The sequence below is a fragment of the Rhinichthys klamathensis genome, unplaced genomic scaffold (assembly GCF_029890125.1).
Source record: "Rhinichthys klamathensis goyatoka isolate OS25496 unplaced genomic scaffold, OSU_Roscu_1.1 h1tg000487l_1, whole genome shotgun sequence".
In the NCBI taxonomy this organism is placed as follows: domain Eukaryota; kingdom Metazoa; phylum Chordata; class Actinopteri; order Cypriniformes; family Leuciscidae; genus Rhinichthys; species Rhinichthys klamathensis.
Genome location: NW_026606974.1, coordinates 924,070 through 945,929, shown reverse-complemented (window position 1 = coordinate 945,929; position 21,860 = coordinate 924,070). Strand labels below are relative to the sequence as shown.

The window sequence follows — 21,860 nt, the reverse complement described above, 5'->3', positions numbered from 1 at the left end:
CTTCCTAAACTGTATGGCTTTCTTCCCTCTTATCTTTCTTCACAAAAGAAGGTGTTGGGGTGACAGTCTCAGTCCCCATTCACTGTCGTTGTATGGGGAATAAAATTGTTTGCTGATCTATACTTTTAGCATTAGCTTTAACCTTTCAGCAAAGTTCTCAATATCCAAATAATATGACTTATATGGAATTTATTTATTCAATCAGCCTCTGTTTTGCAGGTCAAACGTACAACTCCTACTCTGATCACCATAATGATTTCATCATTTGTGCTGCTCCAAAGGAGAAGCCTGTCACAACTAAACAAGCCATTATCTAGTTAGCACCTGTATTGATGCGAACGCTGTCTTGATGGAGATGGAGGAGGAAGGCTCATCTACAAAGGGCTGGAATGCCAGAACATCTAGTCCTCAGTTTGAGGATGAGAGGCCTCTTTTCCACAGTAACCAGACACCTCCAGGTACTTCTGAGCCATTTCTGCTGCCAGGAAGTGACGTAAAAGTTCCATACACCATCAATCGATATTTACGAGACTATCAGCGAGAGGGCATTCAATTCATCTATCATAACTATGCCAAATCCAGAGGATGCATCTTGGGTGATGACATGGGTCTTGGAAAGACTGTTCAGGTAAATGCACGCATATCTACATATATACTATGTATACTACATACATACTGCTCATTGTTCCTCTTTCCTTTGTTTTTTTTAGGTCATCGGCTTCCTAGCTGCAGTTTTGCAGAAAACTGGTACATGGAAAGACGTTGAGAACAACAGGCCACAGTTTTTGCTGTCACAGAAGCCATCAGAACAAGTTCAGAAGGTAAGTGTCAGGGTTTGGGTTGATGAAAGTAGCGAGGACTCAAATGATGGGCTTTTATTATGCATAAACTAAAACAAAAACTACCCCGTGGGGGGGGGGACAAGACAGGCAGCAAGACTTTACAAGAACTGGACTTGGCAGGAACAGGAAACATGAGGGTAGCTTAGACGACGAACCAGTGCAGGACTGCAAACACAAGGAGAATAAATAGGGAAGCAAACAAAAGAGGGTAATGGGGGAAGGCAGGTGGGGCAAATTAACCAATAATCAGGTAACAAAATGGCATGGCACATGACACACAAGGAAACATACATGACAAGCCATGTGCTCACACCAAACATGACTAAAACACAAGCACACGGCCAGTAAAACAAAACACAAGCCATGTGCTAACACAAAACAAGAGACATGAATGCAGCCAATGAGAACACTCATAAGCCACGTGTTCACACAAAACATGACAACATGAAAGCACATGAAACAGGGCACACAGACAAGACAAAACAGGAGTGTCAGGGCTCTGTCACAAAACCAACAAATAGACTAGACAGAAGTGACAGAACCCTGCTTTTAGTAGTAGGCTATTTTTGTTTGTTTGATTCTGTTTAGGTTTTCCTCATTGTGGCTCCGCTCTCTGTCCTCTACAACTGGAAAGATGAGTTAGACACTTGGGGTCATTTTAGAGTTGTGGTCGTGCATGGTGTGAGGAAGGATGAAGAACTGGTGCGTGTGCAGAGAGGAAGATGTGAGATTGCTCTTACTACTTATGAGACCCTCAGACTCTGTTTGGACCAGTTTAACAGGTATATTGTTCACACTGAGTCCAGTTTGTTTTATGTTTTGTTTTATGTATATATATATACTTAACTGTTCAAAAGTTTGGGGTCGGTAAGATCTTTTTTACGGTTACACTATATTTTAAGGTGTCGATTGTTAAACTGTAAATATACATTTAAGTACTGATTAATATTAAGTAACTACATGTACTTACTATAGGGTTAGGATTTGGGTTTAGTTTGGTTTAGGGTTAGTTGCATGTAATTATGCATAATTTATAGTTATTACTATAGTGACTAGATGCAACATATGTAACTGACATAAAATAAAGTGTTACCGATTTCTTTTAAAATGTTTTCTTATGCTCATCAAGGGTGTATTTATACAAAAGTACAGTAAAAACAGTAATATTGTAAAACACTATTACAATTTTAAATAATTGTTTTCTATTTGAATATATTTAAAAATGTAATTTATTCCTGGTAAATCATTCTAATATGCTTATTTGGTGCTCAGAAAACATTTCTTATTAATAATGTATCAACGTTGAAGAAACTTGTGCCGCTTAAATTTCAGGATTCTTTGATGAATAGAAACTTCTAAAGAACCGCATTTACAGTAACATTACCATTTTACCTTCACTTTGGATCACTTTAATATGTCCTTGCCAAATAAAAGATTAATAATAAAAAAGAATCTTACTGTCCCAAAACTTTTGCATGGTATTCAGTTATATTGTGTATATTTCAAAATGTTTACCTGTCAAAATGATTATTTCTTATCATATTTAAACATTCATTGTACAAAGTTAATGGGTCATTTTGTAGCCAACATAGTAGTTTTCAACATATTTATTTTTCTGCTTTTCTTTCAATTAATGATGACTCATCTTTTTCACATTGCACAATGTAATGTTTGATTTTGTACAGCATTGATTGGGCTGCCGTTATCGTTGATGAAGCTCACAAAATAAAGAACCACAGGTCCCAGATCACTCAGGCCATGAAGGAGATGAGATGTAAAGTGAGGGTTGGACTGACAGGAACAGTTCTTCAGAACAACCTTGAGGAGCTGTGGTGTGTTATGGACTGGTGAGACACTCAGAAAGCACCACTCATTTTAACCCTGATGGAGGTACTTGAGCTCCATTTTGACTGGGATGCTTTTGTAGACCGTTTACTGGGGTTTGTATATTTTTGTGCCATTATACTACCTCATGATAATGATAATTTCTCCATTTGTTTGTTTAAAACACTTTCGTGTCATAGGGCCATTCCTGGATGCCTGAGTTCTCTGGCAGGTTTCAAAAACAGGTTTTCGGACCCCATTGAGCAGGGGCAGAGGCACACTGTGACAAAAAGAGCTCTAGCAGAAGGCCGTAAAGCAGTTCAGGAACTTGCCAAAAAACTCTCACACTGGTTCCTTAGGAGAACAAAGGCCATTATCAGTGACCAGCTACCTAAGAAAGATGATCGAGTGAGTTAGTTCAAGTCGAAGAAACCAACTGATTTAATATGGTATCTCATAGTACATGCTCTGATCTGCACTTCTTCTGGTCTTGTCCCTCTCCAGGTTGTCTATTGCTCACTCACAGACTTCCAGCGGACGGTGTACCGAGCAGTGCTGGATACAGACGATGTGAACCTGCTGTTGCTGAGCTCAGGAAAGTGTCACTGTGGCAGTGGCCGTCTACGGAAGAAGTGCTGCTACAAACTGAACGCAGACGGTGTGCCGGTCAGAAACCTGTACTTCAGTTATCTGGCTATACTGAGAAAGGTTGCAAATCATGTTGCACTACTGCAGTCCAAAGAAGGAACCAGCAAAAAACAGGTTAGTAATTGGGTGTAGTGGGAATAGTGAAGGTTTGTTGTCATGTACAGTACCGTTCAAAAGTTTGGGGTCTATAAGATTTGGAATGTTTTTGAAATACAGTAAAATAATAATAGTGTGAAATATGATTACAATTCTAAATAACTATTTTCCATTTGAATATATTTTAAAATATAATGTATTCCTGTGATGGCAATGCTGAATTTTCAGCAGCCATTACTTCAGTCTTCAGTGTCACGTGATCCTTCAGAAATCATTTTAATATGCTGATCTGCTGCTCTTGAAACATGTCTTATTATTATCAGTGTATATCAGTACAACTGGTCTGTTCAAACAGATTTGAGGTTTGATTGAATGTATTTAAGAATGGCTCAAATGGACTCGGTCCATCAAGAACAGATTGTGTTTATCATCATCCTTTATCTTTCTGTAAATATTTTTGCAATTTTTCCAATCACAGGAAAAGTATGTGACCGCCATTTGCGAGCAAGTTTTTAAAAAATTTCCAGATTTCACAGAAAGGTGCAAACAAGCAGCATTTGAAGCAATGTCTGATCCCATGTACAGTGGAAAAATGAAGGTGAGGCATTTTCCCTAATGATCAAGAACCAGATTTTGAGTTATTTCACACAATAATTGTATATTAAATTGGAGTACTGTTAGGGCTTTTTTTCATTTCAGTTCTTTACTTGCCCAGCCAACATTTTCATTGACTCATCACACCACAAAAGAGAATGATCAATTTTTATTTTTAACAATGCAATTTTATATTTGCTAGTTTTCATTAAGCGTAAATCTTTCTTTCTGTTTATTATAATTATTATTTTTCTCTACAAAATGCTGAAAATTACATAATTATAATTTAACTCTATAACTTCATAAACACACTTTTGCTGGCCTGCATATGATGGAAAATATTACTAATTGTTTTGCAGTTTTCAACACATTATCTTGGTGACACATCAGCAGAATTTCCAACAACAATATTGAATACATTGTTTTAATTTGGCAAGACATAAATAATGTACGAGATAAATATATCCCATCCTCATTGTTGAGCCCTGAGTGTAAAAGTATGTTGAGTTGCATATTACAGTTATTAGAATCAGGGGTGCCCACATCATCAAACGGACAGCATAGAAAGTTTGCTTCGCCAAGATATCTTCATTTCCAGTCCGTTCCGGATTTTTCCCTGGCAATATGGAGATTAATAAACCCTCTTGTGGCTAGCACTGGCCCTGAGCTGTCTTCCCTCAGAGGCTGTGGATACACTTCCTTGAGAAATAACAAGGACAGTATTTAACATTTCTTCAGGCCTTCCTTTCAAAGGTTTCCCCCTCCCTTTAGCCGGAGCATCTTGAGGGTGCTGTTATTGGCAGATGCTGAGTTACTGGCATCCTCACAAGAATGGCCGTTGGTTTCTGAAACATCAGCAATAGAAAGAAAAGACACAGCCTGCTCTGTTAATCTCTACCCAGTGGCCACTGACTGACGTGTTATTTCTCATTACAATTTAAATGAAAAGCATGCGTGTTTTCGCGTGTTATGATAAGCAAGATTGTCTTTGCTCCCATCATCATTTTGAAAAGCGTGTCCTGTTTTTCTTCCTGTTTCAGGTTCTGCAAAAGCTACTAAATCACTTTATCGCGAAGAAAGACAAAGTTCTACTCTTCTCTCTTTCCACCAAGGTGAGCTGGTTATAAAAAGTTTGCTATGCTATTTAAAAAAAATTTCCTATGTATATTAAAAATGTTTATATATATGGTGAATGTGATTTCACCAAGTGCAACATGTTCCTGAAACAACATTTCAATCAACCAATCATATTTGAGAGACAAGTTTACAGTTTGTCAAGATTAGGCTTACAACCAGGGTTAAGTGCTTCTACATCAGTGTTCACCCATCATTTCCCTCTGATTTTAGGGATAACTTATGGGTAGGGGTAGGGTTAGGTTTAGGGGTAGGGATAGGGTTAGGTCTACATTTTCGGACAGGAATATTGTTCCAGGATCAACAAATCATTTTGATCCAGGAACATGTTTTACTTGGCAAAATGATTTATATTTACTATGTTACTATTAACATAGTTACTATGGCAGTACAAGCGGAAACCAGGGATAACGCGGATATTAAGTCATTGACAGGTGACGACCAGGGTCAAGCCATTATTTAAACTAGGAATTTCTCTGAAATTAAAAATTCTTTGGGAACTTTTGGGATATTGTAAGTACACAATTGCAGGAAATATATCACACTGTGCAAGTGATTTTTGGATATATTATTACAAAAATCGTACCTATTGTACCTTTTAATATGTGGCCTTGTTAAGAGATGATCAACGATATTCGCTTCACCTCTGACTGGTCATAATGTTTGGGCTCATCAGTTTATATAATTGTGAATCTTTATTGAAATATAGAATTGCAATTAATTTTAATTGATTGACATTCCTAATTTTATTAAATATGAATCAGGTTAAACAATCCTTTCTTTATACTTTCACAGCTGTTAGATGTTCTGGAAAGCTATTGTATGGCCGAGGGTCTGGAGTACCACAGACTGGATGGAAACACCAAGTCTAAGGACCGAGTTAAGATAGTGAGAGAGTTCAACAGCTCTCGAGATGTCAACCTGTGTCTGGTGTCTACTTTGTGAGTGTGGCCCCAAAAGCTATTATGTTTCGTAATGCCTGTTATTTACAAGATCTCCCAAAATTTATGACAACATGACAGTCTGATTTACAATGATTTTGATCTTCATGCTTCTTTTGTAGGGCGGGTGGGCTTGGCCTAAACTTCATCGGAGCGAATGTTGTCATTTTGTTTGATCCAACATGGAATCCTGCCAATGATCTTCAGGCTATTGACAGGTGAGCAAATAAAAAGGAAATATTCATATGATTAGGTATTTGCATTTGAGTATTAAATATTGACAAACATTCTTAAAATTCTTCAATGCTAATGTTCAAAGGTTTGAATTTAAAAAAATATACTTTTAGTCTGCAAATCAGCATGTTAGAATGATTTCTAAAGGATCATGTGACACTGAAGAATAGAGTAATGGCTGCTGAATTTTCAGTTTAATCATCACACTATTAAATAGTGTTAGATTTTGATGTATTTGGCCGAGCAGTGGTTTTGGTGGCTCGCCAATGTATTAGATTTCTCCAATACATAAAATAAGTAAGCTTAACCAGAGTTCTTGTGGGGAGAAGAATTTATTGAAGGTTTGTAGTGTAGCAGTCTTTCAGCAGCGATATTAGCATGTTGGCTTTCAACAATCTTAACCCAAAGTTCTGTCTGTGAGACAGAACTTTATACATGAAGACGAATGGGCTACAAACAATAGAAAACTGTTAGGGCCTCCCACAGGAGATAGATCTACCCTGCAATCTACTCTACTAGCAATGCTGTTTCTTTGTCATTCACACCAATCAGTTTCTGTGGGCCATACACCTGTATGGGCCATTCGGTTTCTATAGGCCAAACATCTGTATGGGCCATTTGGTTCACACCTTTACAGACACAGATAGCGTTGATTACATCTAAGGCATAGTTGATTAAATCTAAGGCAGAGTCACAATGTAAATGAATCTAATGACTGAAATACAAAATCTTACAATAGAAATAAAATGCGTTAAAATAGTTTTTTTTTTTTTTTAAATAAATTGTAATAAATTCACTATGTTACCGTTTTACAGAGACTACTTTCAAAAACATGAAAAAAAATCTTACTGACCCTAAACTTTTGAACAGTAGTTTACATTTGCAGGTTGTATGGAATTTATCAAGGTCCCAATAAGACTTGTATGAATCCTATTTCAATTTACAGGGCGTATCGTATTGGCCAGTGCAGGGATGTGACCGTTTTTAGACTCATCTCTTTAGGAACGGTAGAGGAGATCATATACTTGCGCCAGATTTACAAACAGGTATGTTGATAAAAAATGTACATTTCAGGAAAGGTGTATGAAGATATCATTCCTATACAGTTTAACAGTAATTTGCGGTTGTGAGCATTTTTAGTTTTAGCTCCCTCATCATTACACCTACCTATTACATATGAATACACTAAAAGTATGTAAAATTTATTGAGACCTGTTTGTTTTTCTCTCCTTTATTGCTTGACAGCAACTTCAGTTGTCAGTGATTGGCCAGGAGAATGCTAGACGCTACTTTGAGGCGGTTCAGGGTACTGACAGCAAGGCAGGGGAGCTGTTTGGTACCCGAAACCTTTTCCGCCTGCAGACTGATGGCACATGTCTTACCCATCGCATCCTGGAGGTAAAAAACGTCCAAAATCCGCATCCAAGCCCAGTGTCTTAGTTCTATATATATATTTGATAAATGTTATATTGTTCAGTTTTCCAGCCCTAGTCTTGTGAAATTAATTTAGATTTTTAGGGCACATCATGAACTTGTAATTCAGAGGTTCTGACGAGCATGTGGAAACTATCTACAGAGTTTTACTGTCTGTAAGGGCCCAGCTGATCATACATATCCCTAATGACATGCCTTTAATGAACTGTTTATATGAAATGAATTCCTTCTCATTGACATGATGGGAATCGCGTGTTTGGCTTACAGAGGGAGGGCCAAGTGGAGGTGGGAATCATGACGGCCAGAACTCAAGCTCTGGACGAGAGGATGGAGGAGCCAGTGAGTACCCACCCTGTCACAGACCCGTGACTGAAACGTTTCTCTTTCCCACCCATCCCTCCCCTCTTCTTTCCCATCATTTGTCTGTTCCCACGGCATGACGGGCGAACACATGGTCGTAATCAACCCCCTCTGAAGCCCAGTGGTGAAGACCACACAGAAACATACTATCTTTACCACATTTATTTACTCAGCAGAGGCCTTATCTAATTGTTCTTCTGGAAAGAACCTCACACATTGATTTTCTGAAGAGGATGGGCACTGACTGCAACGTCTCGGCTTGTTAAAATCAATTTTTTGCTAAAAACTGGATGTCGCTATCATTAAAGTGTGGTAAAGTTGTATGTAATGTGTTTTAGATGTTATCCATTAAGAAACTGTAATAGACATTTCAATATAGATTGGTGTGAAATATAAATTTATGTAAAGGATGACGCTTCCTTGGTTGAGAGCAGAGTTCAGTTTTTTCTAAGCATTGCAGTTGTTTTGTTTGTTTATTTTCTTGTCATTATTTGACAGCCATTATTTTATCACATTCAGTTTAGATCACTACACTGTAAAAAATTATATGATCAATGAGCTATGACAACATATGCTTTTACATATTGCTTAACTCATCAAAATAAGTTAAGCAATTTTCAACTTTTTTTTATGTTATACCAGATGCAGGAAGCAATTGTGGTATATTGGCATATTGTGAATATTATATATATATATATATATATATATATATATATAGAGAGAGAGAGAGAGAGAGAGAGAGTGGGAAAAATATATACTGTATATGTATATTTTATATATACATATGTTGCAGAATTTTGATACAAATAATTTGAGATATAATAATACAAAAATAAAGATGGAAAAGAGAAACTGGTGCCCGCAAATTGCCCAATTTTTTTTATTTACCCTACAGTGAAAAAAACACAACATAAAATAGAACAAAATTTCCAGATAAAAATAATCAAAACCTTCAAAGCAAAAATACAACTATAACACCTGTTTGAAGAACTCACTAAATCGTTTGTGTCCTTAATTTTCATATTTTTATGCAAATAATCAAAGCGATGTTGATAGTTAAAAAACTAAACAAAACATCTTCTGCATAAAACTAATGAACCATCTTGATTTACCTCAGGATCCCCGGTCAGCAGATGCTGCTACTGAGCGAACAGGTGGATCAGCAGGCTCTGGGCTTAAAACCGCTGGGGTGTTGGACTTCAGCAGTGCAAGTGAGGATGAAGATCCCTGCTGCTCCAGGCCCTCAGAAACACACACAGGAGAGCAGACAGGAGCTGGTACTTCCTGTATTGGCAATATGGGCCTGTATAGTGTTCTCCAGAAACAAATGACTCAGAGAGGATTGCAGGAGACTGACAGTGAAGGGGACTTTAGTCAGAGTCAGGATGAGGATAACTATGCAAAACCCACCACGATTAAGGGACAAGCATCTAAGACACTGGATCTGTCCATTGAATCCGAGGAAGGGATGGAGGGTAAACCACAGAGAATATCAGAAGTGTCAGCAGACCTTGAGCTCCTTCCACCAAGATCACACAAACACAACAATGACAGCACAACTGGTGGCAAGAATCATGTTCACAAAAGGGTGAAGTTTGCAGATAAAAGATCTGAAGTTGATATTGAAAGTTTTTCTTCATCAGAAGATGAAGTGCCTCAGAAAGGCGTGAGATGTATGAAGGGTCCTTCTCCTCAGGAGAATAAGTCAACTCACAGATGGTCTTCTGGGAAGGACAACACTACACAAATGTCTTTTGGCATAAAGAGCCGAAACACATTAGGCTCTAACAAAACCCAATCCAGAGATGAAGGAAACACCGGAACTCTGGACTCATTGTTAGGTATAACTTGGAATATTTACCTGGATTTAAAATAATCTTGTATATTCAGTATCTTTATTGATGGTAACACTTTATTTTAAGATGAAGTAGTTACACGTTACTACATGTACTTACTATAGTAATAACCGTAAATTATGCATAATTACAAGTAACTAAACCAAACCCTAACCTATAACCTAACTCTATAGTAAGTACATGTACTTTTTTGAGTAAGGACAATGTAACTGTCACCTTAAAATAAAGTGTAAACTTATTGATTTTTGACCAATTATCACAAACATAATATATAATTAAATAATCCAAAAATAGATTTAACCAAAAAAACAAAAAAAAAACATTTAAGAAAAACAACACACACACATGATGGGTTTCCATGTTTTATGAGGTCTTTCCATAGACATAATGATTATTATACTGTACAAACTGTATATTCTAGGCCTTAATCATAAGCTGTTTTCCTCATGTAGACAAAATAATGTCCCTAAAAGACAAGGATTTTGAAAATTGCCATCTTTGTGGGGACATTTTGTCCCCATAAACGTAGGGTTTACCAGGACAAACACAAATAAAAATAATAAAAATAAATAAAAAGTGCACGTAACATTAATTTACAATAACTGAATAACAGTTAATAAAAAGTCAATTAAAATGTTAGACATTTTGAGAAGATTGGTTTCTCCATTAGGTGTTTCAGAAACCAATCTTCTCAAAATGTCAACTTTTTATTGACTCTGTATATGAAATGAATAGAGAGAACTGAGTCAATAAAAAGTTTTGACATTTTGAGAAGATTGAAGTCATCTTGAATGTGCTCCAATTCTCTTTGTTCCAATCTACTTGAGTGTTTTGACTTCTCTGACAGGTGGACTTCAGCACGTGAGCTACACCCACTCAAATCAGAAGGTAGTGGGCTCCAGCAGAGCAGAAGACCGCCTGAGCCGTGCTGCCGTACGAGATGTGTTTGAACTCAACAAGCACTCACAGCTTCCTGCAAACCAGATTCTGGATTCATCAGAGGTTTCTACAAGTTTTATATACCGAACTCACTAAGAGTTGCCACACTTTTTTGTGTGTGGTATTATAGTTCAACTAACTATCAAAAGCATCTATCTTGGTAACATTTGAATGTTTTAGAGATGTTTTTTTATATATATAAATTAATATTATTTTTCTAAATTTCTAAATAGAATTTATTAACAAAAAAAACTGTTGCACAAGTACGTGCTGTCATTTAAATAACTTATTTACACAAACCTTTTGCTGTCAGAAATGACTGAATATAAAAACTTCTGTTTAGTGAGTGAATCAAATTTCTAAATAGAATTTATTAACAAAAAAAACTGTTGCACAAGTACGTGCTGTCATTTAAATAACTTATTTACACAAACCTTTTGCTGTCAGAAATGACTGAATATAAAAACTTCTGTTTAGTGAGTGAATCAAATGTTGATTCAGTAACTGCTCCAATTCGATGCGTTCATTTGGTGAAAGATTTGTCAGACTGGTTGAGACCAGTAACTTTTTTTTCTGAGTGATTTATTAAAAGAACAGGCTCTTTTTTGAGTGGAATCAAGATAGTTTAACTGAAAGATGTATTGTTTTCGCATTATTTCATGGTGCTTTTTATCTCATTACATTAAATTCAGAGTGGAAAATCACAATTTATGTGAAATATAATTTCTTTAGCTGTGGCACAGGAGATTCAGTTCTGCAGTTCAGGAACTACTGCATGAGACAGAGCATTAGTTGGTTATTTGCTTTAAGATGTTGTGAAATAAAGCCAGTTCAGCTAGTTTGTCCTCAGGTGTTTAAATTATACATTTTGTGGTATAAATCCACTGCAGATACATATCTACTACGTACCATTTTTCCACCGTTGCACACAGCATAATACTTATCCGTATCGGTTATGTGGTTTTAATTTTTTTTAACAATAATTAATAAGAAGTTTGAAATTCCAGATAGGATTTTTGGGTGATCAACCAAGAAGAAGAATAATTTGGGAAAAGATTCTGTACTAGACTCACGATTTTTGGGTAAAGATTTGTTAAATAAGTCCAATTCTAACATACTTTGTATTTATTGTGTAACAGACTTCCACCCAGTCATCTGATCCCTTACTCGCAGATCACAGCGATGGAGGTCAGACACCGCTAGCATATGGCAGACCCCACATGGAGCATCCGGTCACCCACACCATCAAAACCTCTTACCGCCAGAACAATGTCACTGTCATAGTGGGCGAAACACCCAGTAGCATGTGCAGGTAAAACTATTTTCTGCTTCAAATCCCTCGCTTTTCTCCCCGCACAAGATCCGACTAGCCGTCATCTCCACACAAAGCAAATAATTGTGTCAATTGGGCTAAAAACTCAACACTAGAACAGCAAGTCAGTGAGAGGAAATTCCTGGTAGCGCAGGGCCATGTGCCAGTTCTCCCCACAGCTATGGTGTGCTGCCCCCGCCTGGCCCCTGGGGCTGCAGGAGCAAGGGAAGACCACCCCGGAGCCCTCTCACCCACCCATTTCCCAAGTCTGGCCAAAGTAATAAGCAAAACCCCCTCTTTATTCTGCTTTTCTCCTCAGTACAATCGCACAAATGTACTGTTTGCTCATGTAATGGTGAAAACACACACACACACTAGTATATAAAATGTCTTTTTCTTGATGAATTGCTGTAATGGGATTCAACTCCACTCAGACACATACTTAAGGGTCTTGCTTCATAGATAGTTTTTGCTTTGAAACCACAAAGGGTGGCAACCATTAGAAGTTACGCCACAAGCAGCTTGTGAGCTCTTTCAGTTTCAAATTACTAAGTGGTTTTCCTTAAAGACCCTTACACTGAATTTTCTGGGTTGTTGTTTTATGTTTTAAAATGGGGTTCATTGTTCAATTCATCTTAAAGGCATAGTTCACCCAAAAATAATAAAAATACTGTCATAATTTATGTACTCCTCTGCTTGTCATTCCAAATCTTTATGACATTCTTCTGCAGAACACAAATGAAGATATTTGGAAGAATGTTCCATTTCCCCGCAAAAATCTCAAAATATCTTTTATGTTACACAGATGAACGAAAGTCATACAGGTTTGCAACAACATGAGGGCGAGTAAATTGTGACAGAATTTTCATTTTGGGGTGAACTATCCCTTTAAGAGTGTGTTTCATGTCACGTGTTTTAGCATTAAGAAAATCTTCTGGTTCTTATTATGCTGTAACTTATGGGCTGTGGTCTTATGATATAATATACAGGCTGTCATAAACTTGCTCCCTGCCTGTATTTTGCAATGCATGGAGTATAAAACGATCTCTTAGAATTTTATAATACACTAAATTTTTTAAGTTAACTGCTTATTAATATTTCAAGTCCTACGTTGTGTGGTCTAACCAACTTGCAGAAACATTCAGAAAAAAAATCCCAAAACAAAACAGGTAATGATATATGTGGACCCCATATGAAGACCCTGCAGACCCTCATGACTGTGTGTCTTAAAATATGAAAGATAATTTGACCTTTTTATAACACGGTTATAAAATATCACTCCTCAAATACTTGATGTTAATAAAGCGTTTTTTTTTTAAACCATATGAAACCAACGTGAATACAAAGAGTACATCTTTAAGAACTTGGCACATGTGTTTTAAACTAGATTTTTTCTTTTCTTATTTATCATTTTGAGCTTGTCCACTTTTGACCACTTCCAAAGGTAGTGGAAAACGCATTTGACTTTTGCTTTGCTTTGTGGTCGAATACATTCGAACAGCCCCAAAAGACCACCTGCTCTCCTACTGACCTAGATAGATAGATTTTTACTTGTCCTCGTGAGGAAATTTGTTTCCACCGTAGATGCGTACATAACACAAACACACATAACATGTTAAATTATCGCCATATCATAATACAATCAAATATAATCGCTGACATCACAAAACAACATAAAAAGAGAGCATATGTGACGTATCAATGGCCGATTTCCTATGTATTTAGAGCTCGTATAGATACAGGAACACAACTCTTACTATACCTGGCCTTTCTGCACATCGGTAACCTATATCTACGGCCTAATACATGCATATTATGGGAAGTGCGCTAGCCAGAAGGGATTTAAACTTTGTCGACTGGAGACCCAAGACGAAAAACGTACCAAGTACAATGTTCTCTCACTATTCCTGATTTCTAACATGCACTCACCGCGTTCGGCGTGATCTTCTGGTTGAGCACAAACAAAAGCTACTGCTCTCCGTACGTTTTCCCATCATCTCTGGCCGTGTTCATATGTAAATTGCGTGAGCTTATTTCATCCATTAGATCGAAAGATTTGAAAAAAGCCCATAGATTTATCTGCCCTAGACCCTCCCCTCAAAAAAATCAGGGCCCGTATGTATAAAACTTCTAAGAAATGATCTTAAGAATAGTCTTAAGCTTTGACTTAAGTGTAAAAAAATACTTAGTAAAGAGTAGGACTTTTCTAAGAGTAGGAGACTTTTATAAAGCAGCTAAAAGCAACTTTCAGTAAAGTATAAGACTGATTCTTAAGTGCTGACTGAAGTGGGACTTAAGTGCTGCAAACTAAGGACTACAATGATGTGAACCCAAAATGGCCGCCCTCAACCTCTGAATCAGCCAATAGTGAGCCTGCAAGGGTGAGGTCACAGCAGCATGACACCAATTATTTAATGTAATTATAATAAAATAATTTAATTAAGACACTGAAACTTTAATATTGAAATGTATTTTTTTAAATGGCTTTGCATTGTGCAAAATTATCACAACTTAGTATTGAAGGAAAATTGTCAGATTCACCCTTTATTCAAATAGTATTAAAAATGTGTTCAATATTTTGTAGGCGTATTGTGTAGTTGTGCCTGGAGTCAATTGTTTATTTGTGATAACACAATGAAACATTCCAAATTGACGTAATTTTTAGCTAAGCTGTCATACAAATAAATTATGAACAGGTGAAAAAACAAGAGAGGAAAATCAAATATTAATAAATGATTATGTTGCAGACAATATATGATTTTTTTTTCTCCTGTGAGCTTTTTAATTGTAATATCTTTACAAAAATTGTCTTTGGCTCACCAGCCATTAAAATAAATATATCATCACAGGTGCACTGCTGCATTTCTCCAGTCGCCAAAAATATAATTATTACTTTAATTTCATTGCTATGAAACTTTTTAAAGGTAAGTTACAAAAAGAATACCTTGATGATTAAACTTTTTTTTTTTATTGTTTGATCAACTCATTTAACTACAATACATCATATTTTCGTTGAAAAGTGCATGGCCTAACCTCTCTGCTGCCATCTTGTTACTCCTAACTAGGTTAGGAGACCTCTCCAGCTCTCTTAAATAATTTAGGAGCTGAGACCAAGTCTTAGCACTTTGGAACTTTTATGAATCACACTTATTCTTAAGTTTAGGAATAAGAGTAAAATTATGTAATTCTTAGAATTTTGACCGACTTGAGACTAAAATTTTACTCTGAGTGGCTTTATACATACGGGCCCAGGACAGAAGTGGTTGAAAGTGGAAAATAGAGATGGATTAAAACACCAGTTGTAAACGGGTATGTCTCTCTTGTCCACTTGTGATCCGATCGACCAAATCCCATCTTAATGCCAGATGTAAACAGGGCCTAAGATAAGTTGATTTGTGTCATTAAGATAATATTTTGTCTCGCAGACAGCAGTTGGAAGAAATGTCTCAGTTCTTTGGATTCGACACTGTGCGAGACTTTGCAGAAGACATTCTGAAGAACGATTCAGAGCAGAGACTAAGCCGATTGCGAAGCTACTACAGCCAGGAGAGCCCTGAACTCAAGAACATCACCGAAAAGACCTTTCCTAAACCCGACGTCGAGCCAAAGCCACCCACCTCACCGCCACCTTCTACAGCCAGACAAAGAACTACCTCAAAAAGAGCCCACCGAAACTCCCCTCTTAAACCTCAAGTTGAGGTACCAACCCTTGAAGTTGAGGATCAAAGAGAACCGTCAAAGAAAAAGAGAATGGGTGAACCAGAAACCTCTGAGGTTCACGTTCACTGCAGTACAGACCTCACAAACAACAAAATGAAGATGTCCTCCACAGACAAAGACCCATCATCAAGTTCTGGGCATCTTTCTCAAAGATCCAGTGCACCAGTAGAAGAAACTAAAACCAACATTATTAGTTCCTCACAACCTTTCAAGAACAAGAAATACACTTCACGGTCACCTTTAGTCTCCACAGATGATTGTGCTGCATCAAGCTCAACCCAGACCAGCAGCTCCTCCAAAATCACAGACCTTATAGGTGACACATCCATCCTGAATGACTTGTTCAAGTCAAAGAAGAAAACCGTAGACCAACCGAGGGATGTGAAAACATCCACATGCACAGAAAGAGCAAAAAGTAGAGGAAAGGACTTCTGGGACATTTTGAATGAGGGGAATGTGGAGAGCATTAACAAACTCACAGATCTGACTGAGGTGGAGAAGATCTGTAACAGCGTTAGTGTCTCTGCAAAGTCCAGGAGTAATGAGAAAACCGAAAGCTCGCAACTTTGGAAAAAAAATGAGAAATTTCTCTGGAAACACTAGTTTTAAGGTTGCTCTTTTTTACGATTATTTACAATGTTATGTTTTATTGCAAGGACAGGTTTTTTATTTATGATCATTTGTTTTTATTTGTTTTAAATCTTGAATTTATTTTAAAAAAAAAACAATTTTGTTTGGTTTTTCAGGATTCAGTATAATTGCCTGGCAATTTATAGAATTATTATTTGATCTTGTTTTTTAATTGTATTAAAGTTCATGTTTTGATGAAGGCACATATTTTAATTTTTTTCCAATAAAAGTAAAATGTAGATATTTGAAGACTCTTAAAGGAAAAAATGAATAATACAATAAAATAACATTGACAAAAGATGGTTCACTGGTGGCTTCATTACAGATTTTGGAAATTGGAAAAGGAATAGAATGTTTTATTTTAATATGTAGCTACTTATTAAGATTCAAATATAAAAATTGTCATGATTCTGCCCTGGTGTCCTTGATTTTCTCTAGTCTTGAGGCAGGATCATGACAGAATCATGTTTTGTGTGCAAGGACATGGTCTTGTGTTTTCAGCCATGTGCTTGTGTTGTCTCGTTACGTTACCCCGCCCCCTTGTTATCCTCGTCTCGTCATTATTGTCTAGTCAGTTTCACCTGTCCTTGTCTAGTCTGCTTCACCTGTCTTTGTCATTAGTGTCTCCCTATTTTATCCCCTTGTGTTTGCTGTCCTGTGTCGGTACATTGTCAACCTGTGCGTGTTATTCTTTGTGAGAGTCCTGTGAGTACTTTGTCTGAATATTGTATTAAGAATTGTGAGTTTATGTAGCTGTTTGTTTTCTTCATCTTGTCAGTATCAAGTCCTAGTTTATTTCCTGTCTTAGTCTAGTTGTACTGCCCCATCTGTCCTGTTTTGCCCCCTCGTGGGTTTTTGTTTTCTGTTTTTGTCATCAATAAACCCCTGTTTGTATTATTTGTGGTCAGCTATTGGGTTCATCCTTCTGCCACATAACAAAAAATAATGTGAATTTTATTCATACATGGTAAGAAAATTGTTGTCAAGAGCATGTGGGGTAGTTAAATGTTGAATGTTAATTGGTAATTTTTTTTCCCTGAAATATTTTACAGTATTTATATCAGAATTGGAAACAATGCAACATGTTCAGCAAAAAATCTTTTTCTTTTTTTCCTCCCACACAACTGTGCCTCTCATTTGGTTTTTAGGCAGTTAAATGACTTAAATAGTTGGTGGTCTTGGACCTCAGACCAAAAAGTGGTGTAAATAGTTTGAAGTGGTGTAATTGCTTTGACGAAGTGGCATGAATCTCTCTCGCCGCAGTCTCTCTTTCATGGAAGCTTAAGGCCGCTGCTACTTGTTTCATCTCATCTGCCATGTGTCGCAGAGCTCAGCACCTGTAACATATCCTCAGCACACTGCATTAGTGGTGGCACACTGAGAGAAATGACACATGTGACCTGCAGCTGTTGTCTCACATCGCTAAGCTGTTGCACTTAGGTAAACAAGAGGGAATGGGTAGGATTTTCACTCTTGGTCTTCTCTTAAATGCTGAAATTAGAAAGTGTTGATAGCTTTTAATACAAACGAAGACAAGTTGGGGCTACAACAGGACACTCGAGACGCCCTCCAAACTTCTGGGAGGTAGAACAAAGATGGCATATTGTCCTCACGAAACATTTGCCATGATTGTTCGAATGGTTGTTTACAAAATACCTTAAGAAATTGTTTCCAAACTGGTCTTCAGTTTTTCTATTCCTAAAGATCATCTATACGCAGTGGTTCTCAAACCTGTCCTGGAGGACCACCAACACTGCACGTTTTCTTTGTCTCCCTAATCAAACACACCTGATTCAACTCATCAGCTCATTATCACATGGGTTAATGAGCTGATGAGTTGAATCAGGTGTGTTTGATTAGGGAGACAAAGAAAACGTGCAGTGTTGGTGGTCCTCCAGGACAGGTTTGAGAACCACTGAGGTACTGGAGGAAACTTAGTTGTTTGTACTTGTAAGTAGGGGTGTATGATATCACGACTTGGACGATTAAAATGTCTCCATGATCTGCTTTTGAAAAAATATAGTAGTATCGTGCTTTACAGTGTATTCTATCAGTTGCAGTTCTGGCACCTCCGTCCTAACATACTGTACAATGCAGCGTACATTCACAGTGTCCGTACCGGTGTCGGTGTGTCCATGCCGGTGCCGCGCCGTGCCGGTGTCCATCTCCGTGCTGGTGTCCGTGCCAGTGTCAGTGTGTCTGTGCCGGTACCGGTGTCCATGCCGGTGTTCGTGAGAGTCTCATGTTACCAAGTCAAATTAAAAAATTTTGGCGCGTCGTGTTGGTGTGTCCGTGCCGGTGTGTCCATGCCGGTGTCCTTGTCCGTGGCGGTGTGTCCATGCCGGTGTTCGTGTCCGTGCGGGTGTGTCCTTGCCAGTGTGTCCATGCCGGTGTTCATGTCCGTGCGGGTGTGTCCTTGCCAGTGTGTCCGTGCCGGTGTCCATCCCGGCATCCGTGCCAGTGTTGTGTCCATGCTGGTGTGTCCGTGCTAGTGCTGGTGTCCGTCTCTATGTCGGTGTCCATGCCGGGATCCATGCTGGTGTCCGTGCCTGTGCCGGTGTTCATGCCGGTATCCACACCGGTGTCCGTGCTGGTGTGTCCATGCTGTTGTGTTCGTGTCAGTGCCGGTGTCCGTGCTGGTGTGTCCATGCTGTTGTGTTCGTGTCAGTGCCGGTGTCCGTGCTGGTGTGTCCATGCTGTTGTGTTCGTGTCCATGCCGGTGTCAGTGCCGGTGTCCGTGCTGGTGTGTCCATGCTGTTGTGTTCGTGTCCATGCCGGTGTCAGTGCCGGTGTCCGTGCTGGTGTGTCCATGCTGTTGTGTTCGTGTCCATGCCGGTGTCAGTGTGTCTGCGCCGGTGTCCGTGATTGTCTGTGCTAGTGTCCATGCCGGTATCCGTGGTGGTGTTTGTGAGAGTCTCATGTAACCAAGTCAAATATACGTTTTTTGGCGCGTCGTATCGGTGTGTCCGTGTCTGTGTCGGTGTCGTTGTCCGTGCCAGTGCTGGTTTCCATGTCGGTATCCGTGACGGTGTCCATAAGCCGCCACAGGAATAAATTAGATTTTTACATTATATGAATATATTAAAATTGAAAATAGGTTTTTTTTCATGTTGATGTTTCATGTCTATTATTTTGAAATTCTCATAGTCATGTTTCCTGTTTGTCTTGTGTTTCCCTTGCCATCATGTAATTATGTCTTGTGCTTCCCTAGTCTTATGTGTCATATTCTTATTGTTTGACTGTATTAATTGTTCACGGGTGTTTCTTGTTAGTCATTAGTCTTGGTGTATAAATAGCCCTCATGTTTACATTGTATCTTGTCTAGTTTTGTTTGTTTGTCTGTTGGTGAGTGTCATGTTACCAAGTCAAATTCACGTTTTTTGTTGCGTTGGTGCCTGTGTCCGTGTTCATGCCTGTGTCCGTGTTCGTGTCCGACCCGTGTAGTAGTAAACATGCTGCCGTTTGTTCTTAAAGGGATAGTTCACTAGCCTGGTTAAAACCAGACCTTTCTTAGTTGTAACTGAGTTATGGTCTGGCAAAGCGTCATAGACAAATCATTTCCGGAGGGGCATCACCAACGGACGTCGCGGATAGACCTAAAACCAATCAGAGCGATGAAGGAGATGACGTATGCAGAGCGGTGGAGAATCATCTCCGAGTGTTGTTCTTTGCTCGGTTTTTAACTAAAAGGAAACGTTCAAATCGCTTAAAACAGACGCGATAGCTGATTCGAACGAGTGATGTTCGACGGCGGCATCCATCTTTGTAATGTAGGCTACAAAATCTGCTTCAAAATCCCAGCGCTGTCGTCATCATGCAAAGCCCGCCCCAACGTTTCTGATTGGTGCCTCGATTTCGATGGATTGGAAATGGGCTTGAATGAGCTCTTTGCCAGACTAACTTTCAGAGCAAACCTAAATTTGCCGGAAGTTGTCTAGGTTTTCCCAGGCTAATAGTTCACCCAAAATTTTTAATTCTGTCCTTATTTACTCACTCTAATATTGTTCCTAAAACAACAAAAAACAAAGAGAAAATCCCTCACTGCTCTGAGAACTTTATTAGTAGCTTTAATAAGTATCAATGTATAATTTAGTCTATGCAGTGTTTTATTTTTATATTTGTTTATTTAATTTCTTTCTTGGATGCTTCTGTTAAATACACCTACTGTAGCTAAAAAAATATATTGGTATATTATATGTTGTGTATATGTAATGTGTATCTTTGTTATCTTTTAATAACAAAGAAAATAATGACAAATATTTTTATCTTCACCTCTTTGGGCTAAATGTCTGCCATTCTTTTTTATTTTTATATTTTGTTACCTTGTAAGGCTTGTTTTTTTAAATAAGGACATTAGTTTGGCTGTAATGCTCAGTCACTTGTAAAAAACACTGAACAAAATTATAAACGCAACACTTTTGTTTTTGCCCCCATTTTTCATGAGCTGAACTAAAAGATCTAAGACTTGTTGTGCCATTCATCCACGACCATCACCTCATGTTGCAGCATGATAATGCACGGCCCCATGTTGCAAGGATCTGTACACAATTCCTGGAAGCTGAAAACATCCCAGTTCTTGCATGGCCAGCATACTCACCGGACATGTCACCCATTGAGCATGTTTGGGATGCTCTGGATAGGCGGATATGACAGCGTGTTCCAGGTCCTGCCAATATCCAGCAACTTTGCACAGCCATTGAAGAGGAGTGGACCAATATTCCACAGGCCACAATCAACAACCTGATCAACTCTTGAGGCAAATGGTGGTCACACCTGATGCTGACTGGTTTTCGGACCCCCCCGGACCCCCCAATACAGTAAAACTGCACATTTTAGAGTGGCCTTATTTTTGTGGCCAGCCTAAGGCACACCTGTGCAATAATCATGCTGTCTAATCAGCATCTTGATATGCCACACCTGTGAGGATGGATTATCTCGGCAAAGGAGAAGTGCTCACTAACAGATTTATGAACAATATTTGAAAGAAATAGGCCTTTTGTGTACACATAAAAAAAGTCTTAGATCTTTGAGTTCAGCTCATGAAAAATGGGGGTGTTGCGTTTATAATTTTGTTCAGTGTAGTAAAACCAAAATGAAAAAGAATCGTGATAAAATTGTGAATCGTTATTTAAAAAAGAATTTAGTACAGAAAATTCCTTCATATTAACAGTACGTTGTGCCCTATGTTTATAACTTTTCTTAGAGTGTGTCTAAATGTATAACTAAATATATTTAAGAAATACACTAGCGCTCAATAGTTTAGGGTTAATAAGATTAATACTTTTTATTTAGCAAG

The 21,860-nt window shown here is 38.1% G+C and overlaps 1 protein-coding gene across 1 annotated transcript; it reads left to right on the top strand.

Annotated features, from left to right (window-relative positions):
• Positions 1-211: 211 nt before the first annotated feature.
• Positions 212-16,586, top strand: ercc6l2 (excision repair cross-complementation group 6-like 2). The gene is made up of 17 exons (XM_056237448.1): positions 212-628; positions 711-821; positions 1,431-1,624; positions 2,528-2,689; positions 2,867-3,074; positions 3,171-3,428; positions 3,889-4,008; positions 5,045-5,116; positions 5,934-6,079; positions 6,202-6,297; positions 7,260-7,359; positions 7,559-7,711; positions 8,015-8,086; positions 9,225-9,948; positions 10,811-10,965; positions 12,042-12,214; positions 15,640-16,586. Exons 1-17 carry the CDS (start codon positions 350-352, stop codon positions 16,535-16,537), a joined length of 3,921 nt encoding a protein of 1,306 aa, XP_056093423.1. The 5' UTR covers positions 212-349; the 3' UTR covers positions 16,538-16,586.
• Positions 16,587-21,860: the final 5,274 nt, after the last annotated feature.

Excerpts from the sequence above, each read along its gene's own strand:
- ercc6l2 (XM_056237448.1), top strand. The coding sequence starts at position 350 with ATGGAGATGGAGGAGGAAGGCTCATCTACAAAGGGCTGGAATGCCAGA. Across the intron at positions 2,690-2,866 it reads CTGTGGTGTGTTATGGACTG|GGCCATTCCTGGATGCCTGA; the intron begins GTGAGACACTCA and ends TTCGTGTCATAG. Across the intron at positions 7,712-8,014 it reads TTACCCATCGCATCCTGGAG|AGGGAGGGCCAAGTGGAGGT; the intron begins GTAAAAAACGTC and ends TTTGGCTTACAG.